General features: G+C 33.1%; 1 protein-coding gene and 1 long non-coding RNA gene across 2 annotated transcripts; both read left to right on the forward strand.

Annotated features, from left to right (window-relative positions):
* The first annotated feature begins 3,553 nt into the window (after positions 1 to 3,553).
* LOC124896520 lies at positions 3,554 to 7,189 on the forward strand. The gene is made up of 2 exons (XR_007052881.1): positions 3,554 to 4,595; positions 6,955 to 7,189. It is a non-coding gene; the product is annotated as an uncharacterized LOC124896520 (long non-coding RNA).
* Positions 7,190 to 9,546: 2,357 nt separating this feature from the next.
* On the forward strand, positions 9,547 to 10,143 carry LOC107865461 (F-box protein CPR1-like). The gene has a single exon (XM_016711717.1). The coding sequence runs from the start codon at positions 9,547 to 9,549 to the stop codon at positions 10,141 to 10,143; it is 597 nt and encodes a 198-aa protein (XP_016567203.1).
* Positions 10,144 to 21,528: the final 11,385 nt, after the last annotated feature.

Here is a 21,528-nt window from a genome sequence, read left to right on the forward strand (position 1 = left end):
TAAACTTGTAAAGTAACCCCACATGAGAAATAAGTTGACCTAAAAACAAAGAGAAAAAAGAGAAGCACAAAACTTATTGTAAATAGTACAAATCGTGAAAAAAAAAAAAACTTATTGTGCACTTACAAAACATATATAATCATCAAGTTCTATAAATAAGTAAAATATTCTACGAATGTATTTTCTGCTTGAACCTAATTTGCCTGATAATGAGTTGAAAGAACTCCTTGATTAACTCAAGTTTTTTTGAAATATAAAGCAAGTGTTTTTAGTTTACAACTACTTTTAACAAATTAACAATAACAGAAAAGATTATATAAAGATAGAAGATGACAACCTGAAAATTGTGATGAAAGACAATTGCAAGTCATCTATCAAGAGCTAACAACATCATAATTTTTTCACAAAATCTGTCACAAAAATAAAAGATAAATAGTGAAATACATAAAATAAAATTCTCAAAATGACGAAACAAAGTTACACATAGCACATCATAGGATGATTTCAAAAAAATAAAACCAAAATCAAAATCTAACATGTAGTATATATCCTAAAAAGCAATAAAACAAAGAACATGTTTTTCCTTAAAAACATGCCATACGTTTTTTTATATATATAAATTTTGGTTCTTAACTTTTTTCCTTTCCATAAATAATTTTTTCCTTAAAAACATGTCATACATTTTTTGTATACATATAAAGTTTGGTTCTTAACTTTTTTTCCTTTCCAGAAATAGAGTTTTCCCTAAAATGTTGCTAACGAAAAATTTTAACATTGCATTTAATTCCTTTTTGGTATGAGATTCTTCCTTATTTCCTTTTTTCTTTTATATTCTAAATATTTGAATGATAATTTAATAATAATTATTTTTAAAAAATAGGGAAAAGACGATTTTTGTCTATTGAGGAGTATTTTAATAAAGGGCAAAAAGTTCAAATCACTTTTTTTAGGGGCTTCACACTTTTAATATATTAGTTTAGCAGCACGTGCCTTGTAGGTGTAATATATATTTGATTATTTAAAATTAAATAATTTTATCTATTACAAAGATTTTTAATCAGGTGTAAACAGTATCACTTTTCAAAGATTCTTTACACTTTAAAATAATAATGTAAACACAAATATATATTTAGTATAAGCACATATATATTTTACCGCGAGAAGTTTCAAGTATTTAATGGATAATCACTTTTGCGTTTGACATGCATTGCCTCTTTCCGTTGTTGTCAGATGGTAAGAGAGATGCATTAATTTGAACCATCTTTGTGGTACGATTATTTTTTTATATTTAAATTTTTCTTTGTTTTTAAAGTCAAATCTTACAAAATCGTTGATTACATTCTTATTACGTACTTAAAACTTTTGAAAATTTGATACTTCTTAAATTTTTCTTATTCTAACGTTTTTATATTTATTTCTAGATTTGAATGTGTTGCATGTTAACAAATTTGAAAAAAGTCAGTCGGAATAAAAGTACTATAATTGATTTTTAAATAATTTATTAATTTAAAAAATTAGAAATTTTGTCTCCCATAATAAATAAGTAACACCTTGATTGTAAATGTTCTAACAACCCTACTAAACTTAAACAGTTGCTATTAAAAATTGTCGATAGGATAATTTGAGAAGATAAAGTTACTTGTAAATTGTTATACTCGTTAAACTACTGAAAATCCTCATTCTTGAAAGAAAATTGTTTTGGCCATACATTCTTCAAAACCTTGAAGAAAAGAAAATATTTCACTTTATTTATTTCTTTTTTCCAGAAAGTTTGTACTACTATTTTTATATTTTTTATTCTTTTATTTAAATTTGTTCTTACCATATATTTTTAAGACTTCTTTTTCATGTATACCGAAAAAAAAACCTATCCAATATTAATTTACCATATATTTTGCTATTACCATATATTCTTACTCTTGATTATCACAAGTAACCTACTAAATCATCACTTTGAGATTTATTGATAAAAGTAAGAGAGGGACCTTAAAAAATAGCTAAATTGAGTACTACTAATTATTGAACACGATGTAATATCGACGCTAAGACATAACGCATAATTTGCTCCTTAAAATTTTATGACAACACAAATACACTTGGATTAAAAAATAAAAAAGTTTCCCTTACATTATCATCAAGAAATCATATAGGGTTTTGGGAGACAAAAAAGAATAAAAGACAAAAAAAAAAAAACATAAAATAAAGATTTGAAATTTACGAACCTCATGATCAGAACACGTACTATTCATAAATTTAATATATCCTTGACAATTGAGAGACACTATACAAATAAATAATAAAAAAATAACAAAAAAATAAATTAATTACAAAATACGAAAATATATCAATAAAAAAACTATTGAAACTCTCCGTGGCTTGTCAGATATTTCATTCAACAGTGATACTTCCAATACCATTGTGATGAAGAGAAGAACTCAATTATCCCGAAGTACATGAAGGGTGTGTTTGGTATGATGGAAAATATTTTCGATGGAAAATGTTTTCTTAGAAAATAAGTTGATTTTCTACTTATTTTTTCATGTTTGGTTGGTGAGTGAAAAATATTTTTTGAAAAATATTTTATGGTGTTTGGTAGGTGAGTAGAGAATATTTTTTAGAAAAATATTTTCTAGTGTTTGATTAGTGAGTGAAAAAATATTTTTTAGAAAATACTACTACTAGCTGTTAGCTAGTATATCAATGTCTCTAACAACTCAACAATTTGTAAGAAATAATTTAAGCATAACAAATAATATCAATATCGAATTCTAAGATACCACAATCACTAAATTTAAGCAACTATTAATTAGCAAATATAGGAGACACTTTTCAACATTTTGTCAGGACAATCTCAAGATACTACAATCAATAGAAATATAACGGAACGACAAACTTAGTCAACCTCGTGAAACGAGTTACATCGATGACAAGATGAAATATGCAATTAACAAAAGTAACATAGATAAGTCTTTCTTTATGAATATGAAAATAACAATACATTCAACGAACATTGGAAATGAAAAAAATTCGAGTTTCACTTTTTTTTATTTTAAGCAGTGAAAAATTAAAATAAAGCACAGTGAAAAATATTTTCGAGCAATGTAATTTTTTGAGAAAAGCAAATTTTTTGAACCATATGAATATGAGTGTTGTTGGGATGGGGAAAAGGAATAGGGTGGGATCACAAGTCTCATTTATCATTTTCTGAAAAATAACTTTCCTTGATCCATGAGGGAAGTCATTTTCCATCAAATGAAAGAAAATGAGTTGTTGTGAAAAGTATTTTCCCAACATTTCATTACAACCAAACAAGTTATTTTCTCAATATTTTCCCAATATTCCATCAAATGAAAGAAAATGAATTGTTGTGAAAAATATTTTCCCAAAATTTTTCAGAAAATTTTTTCCATCATACCAAACACACCCGAAATAGCTGTAAATTATCTTCCACAAAAGTTCATAAAAGTAGTGGAAAATATGTGTTTTTAAAAAATTATTCAATGTACTACTAATTATATATGTTTGGACTCCTAATTTTAGAATAAGTCTGACTAATATTTATATTTTAGAATCCAATATCATAAATTTAATTAAATAATAATTTCTTAGGGAATGCGAAAAAACGATTTTATCCAAAGGAAAGATTTTTAATGAAGGATAAAAAATTCAAACGTGATTTATAAGGTCTTTTACACTTTTAATATATATATATATAGATATATTATCGGTTTGATTCGGGTTCGATTTGACTTTTCTTAATTAACACCAACCCAAATCAAGAATGATCGATTTTTTTTCCTAACACCAAACTAATCAAACCAAATCATAAGTCAGTTTTTTTTCTCGATTATATTTAGTTCATCAATTCAATTTGACTTGACAATTTAATCTGTACACCTCTACACACAACTGTACGTACATATACACCACACACTACCCGTACCCTCTCCTTTTTGGTCTCTCTCCTAAAACAACAATAACAACTAGTACAACACCAATGGCGATTCCACACCCAAACGCAACAAATTTATCATTAACGACGCAAGTTTCCCAAAGGAATCCATCAAGTTCCCTTCGAATTTGATCGAGAGAATCCAGCTCATCAACTCAATGCAAAGCCTAGCCAATATTTTGAGACCAACTCATACCATAGAGGTACAACGTCATGTTATTTCTATTGTGGATGAAAGAATTCTTTCTCACCTCCCACCCGCCTCTTTCAGAATCCCCAAAAGAATTTAGCCATCTTTTTCATCCAAATTCATTGAATCCAAGCTGAAAAATTCAATTATCCCAACTTTGAAATTCAAAAATCTCCAATCAAAATTCTCAAATGCCACTCTGCTTCCCCCTAAAAGGATTCTCAATTTTTTCCTATAAATAGGTAGCGTGGGATGGGGTTTTGAGGCGAGGATTTTTTGGGAAAAAATTTGGGAATTCCGAAGGAGCATTCCTCTGATCCCATATAACCAAAATATTCATAAATAAAAATAATCAATTTTAGTGAAACATTTGAATAATTATGATAAAAAGTTTATCAGAATTCACAGAAGCTGTTCTTTAGTTCGTCGACCTAGCTTGCTACTCCAAAGCAGGTAAAGAACTCATCTTTCATACACTATTTTTTTTATCAAATCTAGTCGTAGCTTATGAGAAAATATGATGTAGTTGTGGATTTTCCGTTGTTGGACATATCAAGTCTTATCGACTCTTACATGAAATTGGTCTTGCGTGGGGTTGTAAAATTATACTGTGATCGGATACTAGATCAAATATGTTTTCACTCATGTGCTAATAAAAAATTATAATTATGAAAAGATGAGAGCAAAAAACTCTCTCGAAATTAAAAAGTGAGATGAAAAGTGAAAAACTTATATTTTAAGTTTATATTAGATTTTCAATTATTTAATTAGCAATTAATGAATAAATATTATAACTTAAAGGTCAAGATCTAAAAATATATCTACATCTACTTTCAAATTATTAAAAATTACTAAAATTAGTTGAAAAAGTATTTAAAAAATAGATTATAATTGATATTTTATGTATAAAAAAGTTCGAATATTATATATATATATATTATGTCGGTTTGATTTGGGTTCGATTTGACTTTTTTTTTTGTTAACACCAAACCAAACCAAATCAAGAATAGTCGTTTTTTTTTTTCTAACGTCGAACCAAATCATAAGTTGGTTTTTTTTATCGGTTTGATTTGGTTCGTCGGTTCGATTTGATTTGACGATTTGATCTGTACACCACTAATTACAGTTGCCTGCTCTAACATATATTTCATTTTATTTTATTTTGAACAATATGTATTCCATTTGTATGTATCTATTACAACAAATCATATTTCAATATATAATGATAGTAATCAACAAATTTTTATATTTTTATATATCTATAACCTCTTTTTGTTAATCGGAATACATGTTTGACTCTAACTTGCATAACAAACTAAAGCAAAACTTATATTACTAAATCTTAATAATATTGACAAATTATATTTTATAATTAAGACAAATTTTGTAAACTTGTATCTATAAATTTATGGGAGATACATTCTATAAGAATGAATCTCTTTTCAATCATTTACTATGAGAGAACTACTAATATACTATTTAATAGCATTGTCATTTCAATATATCTTAATTTCTATCTGATGTGTCACAACAAAATACATAACAAAACTAAATATAACTAATTAAAAAAGAAATAAAAAAGCTATTTATTTCGGTAACTGTCTTTCTTAAAAAAAATTTAAAAAAATAATAGCATATGTCTTTATATCAAATTCTTCTTCATATGTCTTCCTTAATGTTTCAGTAAAACTTAGAGCAATGAGGCTTCATATCAACTACATGCTTACTTCTTTAATTTCATAAATTTACAAATCTAAGAGAATGAAGTGGAATTTCCTTTATAACGTAACTTAGTTCCTAAAAAAAAAAAAAAGTTGAGATGCAACAAATCTACATTAAGACAATACAATATATACAAAAACTCTAAGAACATCATAATTTAGATACAAAATAATACAAAATGTATGTTTAAACTTAAAAACATGTATCTTGAAAGAAAAAACATGTATTTTTTATAATACGATTTTCAATAAAATTTAATCAATACTAAATACATGTCAAAATATTATCTGTAACTCACAGATACAAGTTAACACAACATGTATCTATGTAGTTATAAACTTGTATCTTTTGTAATACCTCTTTCAATAAAATTTAAACAACACTAGATACATTTCAAAGCATTAACAGTAACTCACAGATACTAGTTAACACAACATGTATCTATGAACTTATAAATTTGTATCTTTTGTAATACAGCTTTCAATAAAATTTAAACAACACTAAGTACATTTCAAAGCATTAACAGTAACTCACAGATACTAGTTAACACAACATGTATCTATGAACTTATAAACTTATATCTTTTGTAATACGACTTTCAGTAAAATTAAAACAACACTAAATACATATCAAAGCATTAACAGTAACTCACAGATACAAGTTAACACAACATGTATCTATGTACTTATAAACTTGTATCTTTTGTTATATTAATTTCAATAACACATAAAAAAACACAAGATACATATAAAATTGACAACAAAGAATCAGATAAACAATGAATTTCTAAACGTATCATCCATGTCTAAATATATATATCGGCCTAATATTTATCAAATCTAAACATGCCAATAACTTTGAAAGAACAGACTTTCTTAAAACGCTGAAAATTCATTGTTTCTCATCAAATTAAAGTTCCAATGTAAATCGCAATCTGGTTGTACAACTCATTAGGAGAAATCTCTTTAGTATTAACAGCTCTCCTGTTCTTGACATGTCCTCCGCTAACTTATACTGCAAAAGAACGGTGCAAAAAGAAGGTTATCATCACGTTCACTTTATCCTTTCACATTGTTTAAGTTTTTTCCAGGTTCACTTGAAAAAAGAGGAGGTTGCTGTAAATGACCATCACTCTCTCAAGTACGGAAGCCAGAAGGAGCAACTATGTTAAACCCATCAGAACAGTTCCAAGGTTGTAGATTGCCCTACGGAAATCAAATTGCAGTTGGATTGCTGCACTAAACTGCAAGTTCATAAAAATTGATAAATGACGTGTGAGCATAAACAAAAGTTAGATAAACAATGTTTTTCAGGATTCTACCGAACTACTGAATCTAAATGATTTTGTAGCTTATTTGTATATTCAAAATAATAGCAAAAGGAGAACTAAGAACAAAAAAAAATTGAAAAAATCACTTTGTAAACCCAATCACAAAATTATTTTTTGAAAAAAAAACGTAAAATAAGAATAAAAAAAATTGAAGTTGATTTTAGAGAGGAAATTTACCTTAATTCAAAGGTTTGAATTAGAGAGAGAAATTGGATAGAAACTGCTGCTTGAATTAAGGCATATAAAGAGGAGAAAATGGGTTAATTTTTGGTAAAATTATGGCTAAAAAAAGAAGGTTTTAACTTGTATTTCAATTTTACTAAAAAATTATAAATGTTGGGATTTAAGTAATATTTTAGAAATGTAGGAATATTTAATAATTTAGAAACATAAGTTGTTTATTTAGGTAATTATTCTAAAATTTTATTTGTATAAAAGGCAAGAGATGTATAAAACTTTTAAAGTATTTTAACGAGTGTTTTCTTCTTTTTCATCTAACATAATTCACTTTAATTGGTAGAAGGGGAAAAAAAATAGAGTTCGAATCAAATACTAACTTTGATTTTTGGTGCATTAATAAGATTACTTGTCAATTCTTTGATTTTTTTTTAAATTAATATTATTTATGTTATAGTTGTAGTGGCTTGAGAAAAGATTAAGATGAATAATTTGATGTTACATAGGTTATTGAAAATTTATTCTAATTACTTTTATGTAGTTTTTTATTTTCGCAAAACATCGAGGGAATCTACAATTGAAATCGGTATATAATTGAATAAACTTGATGATGGAGATCGGAGATGATATTATTTGTTGGACTTTAGATTGATGAATGACGAGTAATAATGAGAGGCTATGTTTAGTCATAGAAATGCTGAAACTTAAGTTATTTTCTTATTTAAAGTATTTAACATCTCCTTTATATAAATTGAAATATCAATTATCTCATATAAATTACGTTCTCGTGTGAACGATGTGACATGATTTGGTAACTAAAAATTTGAATATTGACAAATTATAAGGGAAAGTGGATTTATCTAGAAAAAGAAATTCCACTCACCTTCGCAGCAACAAAATATTCCCAGCACAAAGACAATTCACGGAAAATAAGGATAGGAACGTATAATTTAAAGTATTTTAGTTTTATTTAGTATGTTTTTTTTTTTTTTTTTTTAAAGGAAACTTAGTCCTAATACAAAAATGTATTGTTTAGTCATAATACAAAATGACATTTATATCCAATAATAAGTTTCCAGATGAAATAAATTAGAATATTTTAGTCAATCAATATTATTATTCATGTATAAAAAATAATATAGATATAGATTATTTTGTCGGAAACCGTCGATCAATTTGGGGATTGCATCGTTATTCTTTGTTAATTATTTGAATAATGCATAAATAGGGAGTTATAAATTATTTAGGTTTAAGCAAAAGTTAACCACAAGAGTTGGTGTGGTGGTTCAGCACCTCACCCTTAAGCAAGAGATTGGGGGTTGATCCCCATCTCTGGTGAATGGAAAAAATTCTGTGGCTAGTTCCCTACTGCTTAGTGCGACGGAGGATTAGTTCCCTACTGCTTAGTGCGCTAACAGTGAAACGAAGGATTAGTCTCACGGCTGCCGGCCATGGGATACCTTGGGAGACCAAAAAAAAAAAAGAGGTTTAAGCAAAAGTTGGCGTTGAAGGAATCCTTTTACAAAACAAATCAAAAAAGTAGATTTCTTCCTTTTTTGTATTATCTACTATAAAATACAAAAACTCGACGGCCTTCAATCTGTGAACTACTAAAGGATTCTTGTCTAGTAGTATTGGAAATTCTTAGCAGGCTACCTGTGAAGGCACTTCTTCGTTTCAAATGCGTCTAAAAATTTTGGAAGACAATAATTTTCCAACCTTATTAAGAAAAAGCATCTCAATCATGCTAAGAACCACCAGCTCAATTCCCCAAGTATGCTTTTTCTCCGGTGAAACATTGATTGTCACTTCTGGTCTTCTGCTGCATCCGTGTTTGAACTTGATAAGCATATCTAAATATCTGGCCATCCTTCGAATTCTAATCGATAAATTGGTATGAAAGTCTATTGTAGTTGTGATGGCTTGTTTCTAATCGGCATTTGGACTGAACCGTTTGTTGCACAGCCTTCTATATTAGTTATATGGAACCCCTCCTCAAAAGAATCAATAACACTTCCCCATTTAAAATTTCCACTACAGATGGATGATTATGATTATGAGGATGATGATAATGATGATAATGATAATGATTATAATCTTGATGATGATACAAGATCTGCTTATGGATTGGTATATGACTCTATCAATGACAACTATAAAATCTTTAGGATTGACATGTATGTCGGTTATGAAATTCTCTCACTGAAAAATGGTTCTTGGAAGATAATCGATGAAATCTCAGCAGATAGGGCAGATAGTTGTATGTTGTCTGGTTGGGAATGTTTGGCATTTGTACATGGAGCATTTCATTGGATTGGTTACTTATCAAGAAAGTATTGTCTAGTTTCATTTAATATTTCAGATGAGATGTTCGGAGAGATACAACAGCCAGATGTAGTGCGCTTGCAAATTCATATCAAAAGCATAGTTGATGTTGATGTGGGTATATCAGTGTTGGGAGGAATGCTTGGGGTTTCTTATAAGAATGAGAAAGCTTTTGGTTTATGGTTAACGAAAAATTATGGTGTTAAAGATTTTTGGATGAAATTGTCCACTATACCAAGTACCGAAATTTATAGCATCATACCAAAATATATGTTTTCAAATTACAAAGTGTTACTCTGCTTTCGCTTTGATGAGGCAAGAAAACGATTTGTTTATAGGGCAATATCTGGTGGATCATCTAAATTAAATGATCGCATTTGGAAGATTATGTTGATATTGGTGCAGCTACCATTGATGTTGGTGATTTTGTTTATACAGAAAGTCTGATCTAGGGTCATTAATTGGTGCATGGATGGTCTAAATAATAATTATGACTCTAGTTACTTCGTATATGATTATTTTATTAGGTTAGATGGAGAGAGCTTTTTTTCTCTATGTTAAAAAACCTGGCATTCTTATAAATTATAATTGTATCTGCTGCTTGGGAATTTTTTGATTCCAAAATTGATTTATAAACTCTATTGGTTTGTTATTTGATGTTCTGAAGGGAAGTGCGGGAACCAATTAAATTCTTTATTATGTTGTGTCTCTTTTATTTGCTATACTTGTTTTTCAGTTGAAGTTATCTGTATTAAAGTTTCTTCTCATTAAAAGCTAAGTTTATACACCCAAAAATATGCAATTTTATAGTTAAAACTCCTTTCTTGACCACACCCATACTTGTTAAGTTCTCTTTCTGTTTAATTTATTTCGTCTCCAAATATCAGTAAAGTCCATGGTTTAGTTGTTATAATCACACAACTTCTTTCAAAAGAAAAAAAAAAATCACAAACTAAGCAAACCATGAGAGAAATTTAAAGAAAACAAATGAAATTTAAAAATGTAGCCATATTCACTTGAGCCCTTTTATGTCTCATGGAAGACGAGGAAGGAAAGAGGAAAAGGGACTTAGAAAGAAAACTGAAAAGGTAGGAGAGAATGCAAAATGTGTTACGAAAAATAAAGTAGAGAAAAACAAGAGTAGAGAGGGAAGAGAGAGTAATTCTGATTTCTATTGAGGGATATCTATATTCTTGATAGACATTCACTATATATCCTAATAGATCTTGATAGATATTTGATATATCTTATCTATATTCTTGATAGACATTCACTATAACGTTAATACATTTATAACACTCAGGAAAAAGAAAAGAGTACACATTTCTAACAATACACATATAGGTTGCCTCATTAAAAAACTTTTAAGAAAAAAAATAGTGGGACAAAACCTCGTAAGGAAAAAACGAGTACAACGCGTATTAATTCCCCCTAATGAGAACATCCTTCAATCTTTGCATCCCGATCTTGTGCACCATCTTCTTGAAAGTTGCAGTTGGAAGAGACTTGGTGAAGAAATCAACCACATTATTACTCGAACAAATCTGTTGTTGTACGTTAATATCACCATTCGTTTGTCGCTCATGTGTATAGAAAAATTTTTGGCGAAATATGTTTTGTTCTATCTCCTTTTATGAATCCTTCCTTAAGTTGTGCTATGCATGCTGCATTATCTTCATATAAAATTATGGATACTTGGTCACATTTCAAACCACATTTTCTCGAATGAAATATATCATGGACCTCCACCACACACCCACTCAGGTTGCTCCATAAATAGCTATTATCTCAGCATGGTTTGATGAGTGGCTACGGTAGACTATTTTGTAGATCTCCAAGTTATGACAGTGACCCCACATATAAATGATGACGTCCAAACAACAACTCCTATAAGATGATGATACGGTCGCTGGCAAAATATAGTAACCCAAATAAGGTTGGAGTCGAATCCCAAGGAAATACGTAAAATTACAGATCTTAGCAGTTGTAGTCGACAGGCAGAACAAAAAAAGAAATAGGGGGGTGTAGTAATTTCGAGCAAGTAACTATACTAACTTTGATTATAATCAGTCATAGGTGAACACTAAGATTGTGTTCCCCTGACTTTTCAACTCTGTAGGCTTATCGTGCTTTGTTGAACCAACCTGATACCTTGTATGTAAAATCGATAAGTTATATACTTTTAACAATTTCTTGGACGAGCAGAAGGATTTCACCCTTTACCTTTTGAGTCTCAGGATGTCGCGTTACTAACCCTTATCTCGATTCCAATTAATTATTACCTTTTGAGTCTCTAGTTATTAGATAAAACCTAACCATTTTACTAAGATAGAACCTAGAAGCGTGGATCAACAGTAAAACTCCAAATTACTGTTATCTTTATCTTTTCCTAGTCACCACTCCTCTTTTGGGGTAAGCAACAATATCTAATGTGTGCACCCATTAAAAAAACTATCATAACGAAGATAAAGCAATGCATGCATAAGTATCTATTTAGAACAACGAAAACACTTCCCCTATTTCGTCAATCCGCCAGGGTTTTCACAACCCTAGCTATGGGATTTAGTCATCCATACTTGTGACACAGATGAAATCACAATGATAAGAAGTGTAAAAACCCACAACCGTAACTGAATTAATGAACCAAAGTCAATACAAGAGACTCCCATGATCAAAATCGGATCTTGGAATCAAAATATGTTTGTGAGTATCAAAAGTGCGTAACTCCTACTTAAAAAACACATAAATGGTATTTATAGTATAAGAGTAAACCCTAAAACCAAATTCCAAACGAAATAGGAGAAACCGAATTGGTGGCCATCTGTACCCACGATCTGGCACTTGGCGCAAGTAGTACCTGCGGTCCTAGCCTAGGGTGCAGGTACCGGATGAAAAATTTCTGCAAGTTCAGCTCTCGGAATTTTGGACTTCAGGCACTTGCTTTGCCTACCTGCGGTCTGTAGGTTGACTTAGTAGGTGCCATGTGTCATCTTTTCAGCTCTTCTTCGATTCTCGAATAAACTTTGATCACGATCAAGCCAAAAAGTGTTCTTAAGATCCATAATTGCTCCAAAAATAGCCAAAAACACTTTTTCACCTTTTTCACAAACTTATCGTCCAAAACATGATTTCCTACAAAACATACCCAAAAAGCATCATATCTAACAAAATTACTTCAGAAACCTCCATATTTTCCTTGTTTTAAGCGTCGAAAGTGCTATACTTCTATAGCACATCAACACCCTCAACTTAGAACGTGTTTGCATGTCCTCAGTCAACAAAACACAACAAAAACAAAATGACGCTTAACTAGGAGAATCTACGTTATTCAAGGCAGTTAGTCAACACTTAAAGCTCAGAAATACAACACCCCTCTAATCTTATTTTTCAAAATCAACTGTTATGAACATGAAGCACAATAATGTGACACAATGGGATCAAGGTATGATAATTACATTAGAAACAGACAACCACTCATATATACAAGTTACACTACCCGAAACAAGCAAATAGCAATATGACTCAAGTGCCCTCACAACAAAGATGTCCCACTCACTCGTATGAAATCAAGCATGTCGACACAGGGATGGTCAAGAGACACTCAAACTCAAAAAGAAGTTTCAATCAATACATGTCAAATACCATAGGATTTTCCTTATTTTCTTTACCTTAGCATTCAGATAATTAAGTTAGGATCACTATAGGATTTTTCTAGGCTTGTAATGTAGGCTCGGGGGATAGTATGGTACATATGGACATATCAAGTGACTAAGCCTCCTTGACACTACACTAACTTTAGGGTCTCGCTTACTAACCAATTTCATTTTTATTCTAGCCTTATTTCTTCCTTTTATTCTTTTATACACCTTCAGGTTGGGTGCGGTCTTTTTTTTTTTCTCTCTTTTTCACAATTTCTCTTTTTCTTTTTTTTTTCTTTTTTTTTCTACCAAACCCAACCCTACTAAATTTTTTCTCTTATTTTACCATTCTTCATACCCATTTTACACTATGCGCCCTTATGATAGCCACTCTCAACTTAGGCATTTTGCCTGAGTTGAGGTGCACAATGTCCAAGGAGGACCAGGGCCAAAATAGGTTCATTGTAAATATAAATGAGAGAGAGAATGGTGAAACAAGAAAAATAGGCAACAAGGCCCAAAATAGGGATCAAGGGATATAATTCACACAGAAGGTCATTTAAGCAAAAAGTGGACTAAAATTAAAAAAAAACAGCCTATGATTCTGTTCTAACTGACTATCCTTCAACCTAGGCAAGACTAACCAGACAAGTTCTAAATTCAACACTCAAAGGAAACTAGGTATTATCTCACACACACATAGCACAGAGTCAAGATTACCAACGACTACCTATCTAGTTCATTCAATTATTTGCAAGTGATTATCATGTCCCTAATCCTAATGCCATAACAAGATCCATACTATTCGCACATATATACATTCACATAGTTCTAAAATATAAATTTTTAAAGAGGAATAAAAAATTAGTCAAAACATGACTACTACCCTAAATACTTAAAAATTTCCTAATTACACAAAAATAAAATACAATTTGAAATAAAACACAATACGATACAAAATTATTCTAGATATGCCAATTCTACAATCATACCACGGCCGACATAAAAAAGAAGCACGTCAGGAAAAAACAGCGGCGCCATGGTATGTCCACCCCCAATAAAAAATTATGCACTGTCCTTAATGCACTAAAATAAAATTGAGGGAATAAGAACATACATGGGACGTGCTAGGCTCCTGAATCATGAGCATCACCAGATGGGGTCATATCAGCTGGCGGAGGCGGTGGTGGTGGCAATGCGATACTGGATGATGTATCCGCTGCTATAGATGCACGCCTCTACCTATTAACAAATCCAGACACTATAGAATTATGCCTGGCCTTTTAATGGCCTGGTCATATAATAAATCAGGGCTTTTAAGTCATCTATGTGACCTCTCTTGGTCCCAACTACTGGGACCTCCTGATCACTCTCTGTAAAGAAATCAAACTATCTTGGTGCATACGGAGGTGATATCTAGACCATATAGGGTGTAATTGAGGGAATGTATGCAACACGGCTCTCTGTGAGAGAGTGTACCTCTGCTCGTAATATATCAAACTCCTCCTTCATATGGCTAGATCCAGCATATCTATCTTTGTGTATCTGGCTGTAACTTGTATCTCAAACTCATCGAGCCATGTCTGGAAGTCAGAACATAGCTCGGGCAGTGTAGTACTCAGTGCAGCCTCCAGTCACGCCTGTGACTGCTCAAATTTAGTCCTAACCCCTAATTTCATCTGCTTGTAGAGGGTAGTCATCTCAGCCTTGACAACCATCACTCTAGCATCTGTAGCCCTCTGTTAGTTCCCTAAGCTCTGCAAAAACTCACTAGATATAGTGATTATACCTGAAGTTGGAGTTGTAGTGGATGGATGAGTAGGCTCTGAAGGTACACCCACCGGCTCTGAGGTTGAAGCCGGGGATGAAGAAGAAGTAGCTGGTGTCCCTTCACTTTATGTACTGGAGTCTGGAGCCTCTGTTTTCTCCCCTATGTCCATATTAATGCTAATACCCACATTAACTCGATGTGCCTCATTAGGCTTTATGGAAACTGTTAGGCCCTCAATATAGGCCTGTGGTACTGCTGCCTATTGTCTCGATCTCCTAGAAGAGCTTGGAAATCGCCATCGCAAGTGCCCTCTCATCTATACCTAGTACCTCAGGCACCCTGGCCTCATCACATAGCCTCTAAATAATGCAAGGGAATGGCAGATTAGTCAACTGCCTAAAGACTCTATCACGTAACTCATACCTGAGGATGATAGCAAAATTAACAACATAACTGACCATTATACAACAAACTAGTGCAGCTTTCTCCCACGTCAACATGTTATCCAAAGTAATGGGTATTCGTCTGTATCTAATCAGTAACCTCTAGAACTTGGCGTCAAATGTCAGTACTCCCTTATAGATCACAGCATACCCTTCAATCCATGGGGTCACATCACCCAAAGGTGAAATATAACTGGCTATCCATCTGCCATCTAAACTCTTTCTCGATAATGCTTAGTCTCTCACATGATATGTCGATCACATATGATCCTTAGTCTGTAGTCGCACTCAGTTGTAAATTTAAGAGTAATGTAATCTGGGTTGAAGATAACTTTGCAGATAGTCTTTGTCGATATGTAAACTCTGACCCCTCTAATCAACGTATGCTCAAGCTGTGGCTATCTTAGAAATCTTATCAGGCGTGGATGTCTGTGCATAGGAAGGACTACGGTAACTCTGTAGGATGCATAAAATTCCCGTACCATAGCTTGGCTATAGGAATTGAATGGCATAGTCATCCACTCTAGCTGATAACTATCAAATGTTATACGTAACTGTGGTACTTAATCTAGCCCTGATAGGTGAATTCGGCGCTTCTCATAAATGCACCTCATCAGCCTGTCTGCCTCCCATATACAACTGTCAATAGTGAATATCTCCCATATACCTAGCACATACCACCTCTGATGTTCCTTCTTAGGAGGTGAATCTAAGGCATAGCTGTACTGACTCATCATTGGTAGCCTGCTCTGTACCCTTCTCAGACTGGGGCACTGCTGCTGGATCTCCTGCTCTTCCTCATTGGATAATTCCTGGAGCCCCTCCTCAGACTGGGGGTCCTGAATAGCAACTTATGAAGTGGAATCAGAGTCTGTCTCCTCCTCCTCATTATCATCATCAGGTGGAGGAGTGTGTGGTGGTTACAACCTGGATGGCTTCATCCTTGGCCGGGTTGTAGCTGACTGAGCAGCCTGTTGAGTTTGTCCTCTCGTAACTCTGTGTGTCACCTCAACTATAGAATCTCTACATCACTACCTCGGTTACTCCTCCACTGAACCACTAAGCTCGGGAGACTCTGTCCGTTCCTTGAAGTACCGATCTTTATTTTTTTCATAGCCTTAGGTGCCATATGTAACTGAAAAAGTAGTTAGTTTCCAACAAAATTGAGGACTAGCAAAAGTTTAAGAAAAGCTCAAAATTCAAAAAGTTTAAATTTTTCCTCAATTTTCAGACCCCTATAACCTTTTTGAAATGCTAACAAGTCCAATGTGCACACACTTATCATAAATCGCATCTTTCAAAGCAAACACACATGCTCAACTAGCGGCATTACTTTCATCCATTCAAGTTCAACTTCTGTTTGGGACCTAAGTTTAGATTTTACCTAAAAAAAAAGGGCCTACATTATGATTTTAGGCTACTTCAAGGCTCCTTTATACAACCATGATAGTTTATATATATTTTACAATTGAATACATATATCAACTTGTCTAAACAGTAGATAGATCAAGACATAACCATTAGGAGCTGAGAAAGTTACCTCTTATATGAAGAACTAGAAGAGGATAATGAAGAAGTCAAGCAAACCAAAGTCGGAACGTGTTTGTAGCATGTTGGAACAAGTTGGTATCTCAAATAAGTGTCAACTTAGCCTTTAATTAGGTGTAGGGTTATTTTGTGTTTTAAGAGAAAGGTTTGAATTCAAAGAGAAAAGTGAAGTTTTGAGGATTAGAATGAGTTGGAATGAGGTTAAGGTTGTTTATATATAGGCGGGGGGCTATTTATGTCATATATAAGTGTTGGTGGGCCCAAAATTTAAATTATAAATTGGTCCCACAAATAGCCTACCTGCGGCAGCTGCCTGCGGCCTGCATCTTCGTCAGGCTGTGGGTGCAGGTGCCACATGCATCCAATAGGTGCTGGGCGTATGTGCCGAGCCAAAAAATTTGGCTCACTTTCCTGCAATTTAGACTTGGCATTTTGGTATTTTTCAGATACTTATTGTCCCCCAATCTAAGTTTGAGTTCCCAAAAGTAAAATTAGATGCCAAAGTCCACAACCTTCCATTTTTTCATCCTCAAAATTTCAAGTTTTCAACTTATTACTCAACTTACTGTGTGGGACTTGTGACCATGCAGGGTTGATCACATAGCCCCCTTACTTGGAAGTCGATGAATGTAGCAATTTTTACCATATTCTGGGTAAGTCTAAGAGCTAGAAACCTATAATAAAAAATAAGAAAAATAACAAAAACATGAACACTAAAAATAATGGGTTGCCTCCCACTTAGCGCTTAATTTAACGTCGCGGCATGACGTGGCTATGTTGGTTACTCAGACTTCACCAATAAGCCCATGGGTTGCCTCTCATGTAGCGCTTGATTTAACATCGCGATATGACACGAGTATCTTGACTACTCAGAATTCATCAAGATACCCATTGAAATATCTCCACATTCATTCATATAATTAATCACCAAAACTACCCTCATATTGTTTGGCTGTTTTGTTTACTTTTGGATGTTAATTATAGCCTCCTCACCGTTGACTCAAAATTTTAGCTCACCTTTCTTTATGTCGACCATAACTCTACATGTGGCCATAAACGGTTTTCCCAATATAATGGCCATCTCGATGTCAACCTCACAGTCCAGGATGACAAAGTCAGCCAAAAAGATGAAGTTACCCACCCTTACAATCATATGAAGAGAGATTCCTATGGGTTTTTTTACTGCGCGGTTAGCCATTAATAGTCGCATCGAAGTTGATTCTAGAGGGTTCAAGCGCAATTGCTTGAATATGGACAGAGACATCAAATTAATGTTGGCTCCTAAATCACACAAGGCTCTAGTAAATTAGGATGACTCAATAGCGCATAGTATAATGAATGCTCCAGGGTCACCTTTTTATGCGCCAAAGACCTAGTCGTGACTGCACTGCAGTGGTGCATACCATCAATATCCTTAAATTTCGCTCCTTTCTTACTTGAATTATTTCATAAACTTGGTGTATCCAGGCATCTGCCCTAACACCTCGAGAAAAGGTATGTTCAAGCTCAATTCTTTAAGTATCTTAAATAATTGCTTGAACTTACCTTCCTTTTTATTTTGCCTCATTCTATGAGGAAAGGTAGGGATGGTCTCGAAATCTATTTGATTTCTGGATCAATGATTGAAACCTTACCTTTTTCTTTTGTAGCTTTACCTTTATCACCTGTTACCTTCTCAGACTCAACAACAGGTGTCTCATCATTAACAACTTCTGTAGCAGGTCGTAGGGGATCCATAGTAGTGATACCACTTCTTTTGGTAATAATAAGTACATGACCATCGTTCTTCAGATTTTTCACCATGTTGCTCGAAAGGGTACATGGCTACCTTTGGTTCAGAGTTGCTGACATCTGCCCAAACTAGTGCTCCAACTACTTGATAGCAGTGGTATATGACTTGACCTTTTAGGTTAATCCTAAAATGTTAGCCTTAATCTCGTAAGGATGATCTATTGATTTTCCTGACCCTTCATAAGCTTAGCCAGCATTTCTTGTATTCTTGATTTTGTATCTCGTCTGCCAGGTGGAATATACCTATCTCCCTTCTCTCTATAGTCATTCTTTTTCCTCCAATCACTATCTCACTTATTGCTATGGTCTCTGTATCTATCATAATAGTTCCGACCTTGGTTCCCTTGCCTTTAGGCTCAAAAACCCGCCATCTGATGATCTAAAAATTTGCTTTCTCTTTTAATTATGATTCATAAGCTTTGGACGTTGACCCCTATGCTGCTACTAAATTTACCTTCTTTGAAGTCGCTGCTACAAGATGCTTTACTAATACCCCAAGATCAGTTCTTAGCAATGCAATCTCTTTCATTACTGTGTCATCAACTACTTTCTGGTCGCAGGACGCACCAATAGCATAAGTGTCAGATCCTATCTCAGCCTCTTGAGTTCTTTACCTTTCGCTAGTGAGTAAGATTTGATCTAACATCTTCGAAGCTGTCTCCCAGCGTAGTTTTATAAAAGCTCCTCCAGATATGGTGTCTGTCATAGCTCTGGAGCTGATGGTCAAGGCTCTATAGAATATCTCTAATAAGCTCATCCTTGACAACCGATGATTGGGAACCATGCTCAACTTTTTCTTGAACCTGAACCATGCCTAGTATGTAGATTATGACTACAGATGCCTGAAATTATAAGTATCATCCTTAAGCTGCAATATCCTGGATGTAAGAAAGAACATGTTCAAGAATTGCTTGCACAACTCGTTCTATGTAGTGATAAAGCTTATTGGTAGTTCCCTTAACCATAAAGATATTTCTTCTATAAATGAGAAAGAAAATAGACTCAAACTAAGTGCTTCCTAATTCACCCCTGGATTTGAATATGAACTACAAATCTCGAGGAAATTGGCAAGGTGAAAGTTTGTATCATATGTAGCTAGACCTCAAATATACCCTTCAGATTTAGAAGTTGGATCATTGCGTTTGTGATGTCAAACTTGATTCCTTAGGTAAAATAAGAGGAATATGGCTCCAGTCTCTAGCGGCTTAACATATCCCAAGTCCTCTTCATCATCTATATATTGTTGCACATATTGATATGCTATGATTACTTGATTATGGGCACCTCTAGCTCTATTTTGATTCCTATCAAGTATTGCTCGACGGTCTACTACTTGTCTCTACTCAGCTAGCTCTGCCTCCATAGCTACCCTCTGAGCTTCTTCTGTTGCCTCCTCTCAGATTTAGCTTGAGCTAATAGCTCACCAATCTATTAATCAATAATATCCTAAACACCTTCGGGAGAAAGGGGAGGTACAACATCATGAACCCCTTAAGGAAGTTCATTTCTTTTTTGCTCAGACATTCTACCAGGTGTTTGTAGAATTCTCTCTGGATTCGGATTCAGTGGGAGTAAGGGATTGCCTCTACTCCGTATGCTAGGCATACATCAGCGTATGCCCAACTAAGAATATAAACAAAAAAGAAAAACCCAAAAACTGCAAAAACATCAAATTACAAATTAACACTGTGTTCCCCGGCAATGACATAAAATTTTGATGACGTCTAAACCAAAATTCAAGTGGGGGTGAATTGAAATTTTCTATTAGTCAACAATTAAGACTTCATAGTCGAATTTCTTGTAAATCAGTATACTTCACAAGATAGATTAGATTAAAATAAATAGACAAGTAAATAATTGGCTTTAAAGTAAAGACACGAAGATTTATCCTGGTTCAGAACACCAATGTGGTGCCTACTTCCAGTCCCTTTGGGTTTCAATGTTTGATATGGTTCCAAGTTTAGTTCCAGACATTATGTTTTTAGGTGCTTGTTTCCTTTAGAAAGATATTCTTGGATATCTTGATTTGATTCCTTAGAGGTTATGCATCTTTGGTGTATCTTCAGTATCTTCTCCTTCCATCATTAGAGATCTTCAATATCCTATAAATGTTTACTCATTAGTTTGTCATTATTAAAATATAATACGTAAATATAGGAGGCTAACAATATCCCCCTTTTTGATAAAAACAAACAAGCATTAAACATCAGTTGACTTCCCTGTCTATCACAATAGTCGGTTTGCTCCCCCTGACTTGTAAACACCTCTAATATTCCTCTGTTTCTTTAGTATCAGTCGACTCTTATCCATTGATAGTTGACTTGCTCCCCCTGACTTGTAGGCACTTTTGATGTTCCTAATTTTCTACCTATATTGGCATAATAAAAAAGAACCATGGAGTAGTAAAAGAATAATGAACATATATCAGAGAATTAATCTAATTAATTAACAAGTAAAAGGAAAAAAACCAAAAGTATGGCAGGTAGTGTGTTAAAAATCATCTTACAACCAAACAAAAACAAGGGACAAGACCCCCTTTTGAATAAAAAGTCATCATTCACCACTTATCCAGAAAGTATTTTAGGGTATTGTGCATATTATGGTAGAATTTGTCATATGATATTTTAATGTTTATAAAGAA

Source organism: Capsicum annuum, chromosome 3, assembly GCF_002878395.1.
Source record: "Capsicum annuum cultivar UCD-10X-F1 chromosome 3, UCD10Xv1.1, whole genome shotgun sequence".
In the NCBI taxonomy this organism is placed as follows: domain Eukaryota; kingdom Viridiplantae; phylum Streptophyta; class Magnoliopsida; order Solanales; family Solanaceae; genus Capsicum; species Capsicum annuum.

Excerpts from the sequence above, each read along its gene's own strand:
- LOC107865461 (XM_016711717.1), top strand. The coding sequence starts at position 9,547 with ATGTATGTCGGTTATGAAATTCTCTCACTGAAAAATGGTTCTTGGAAG.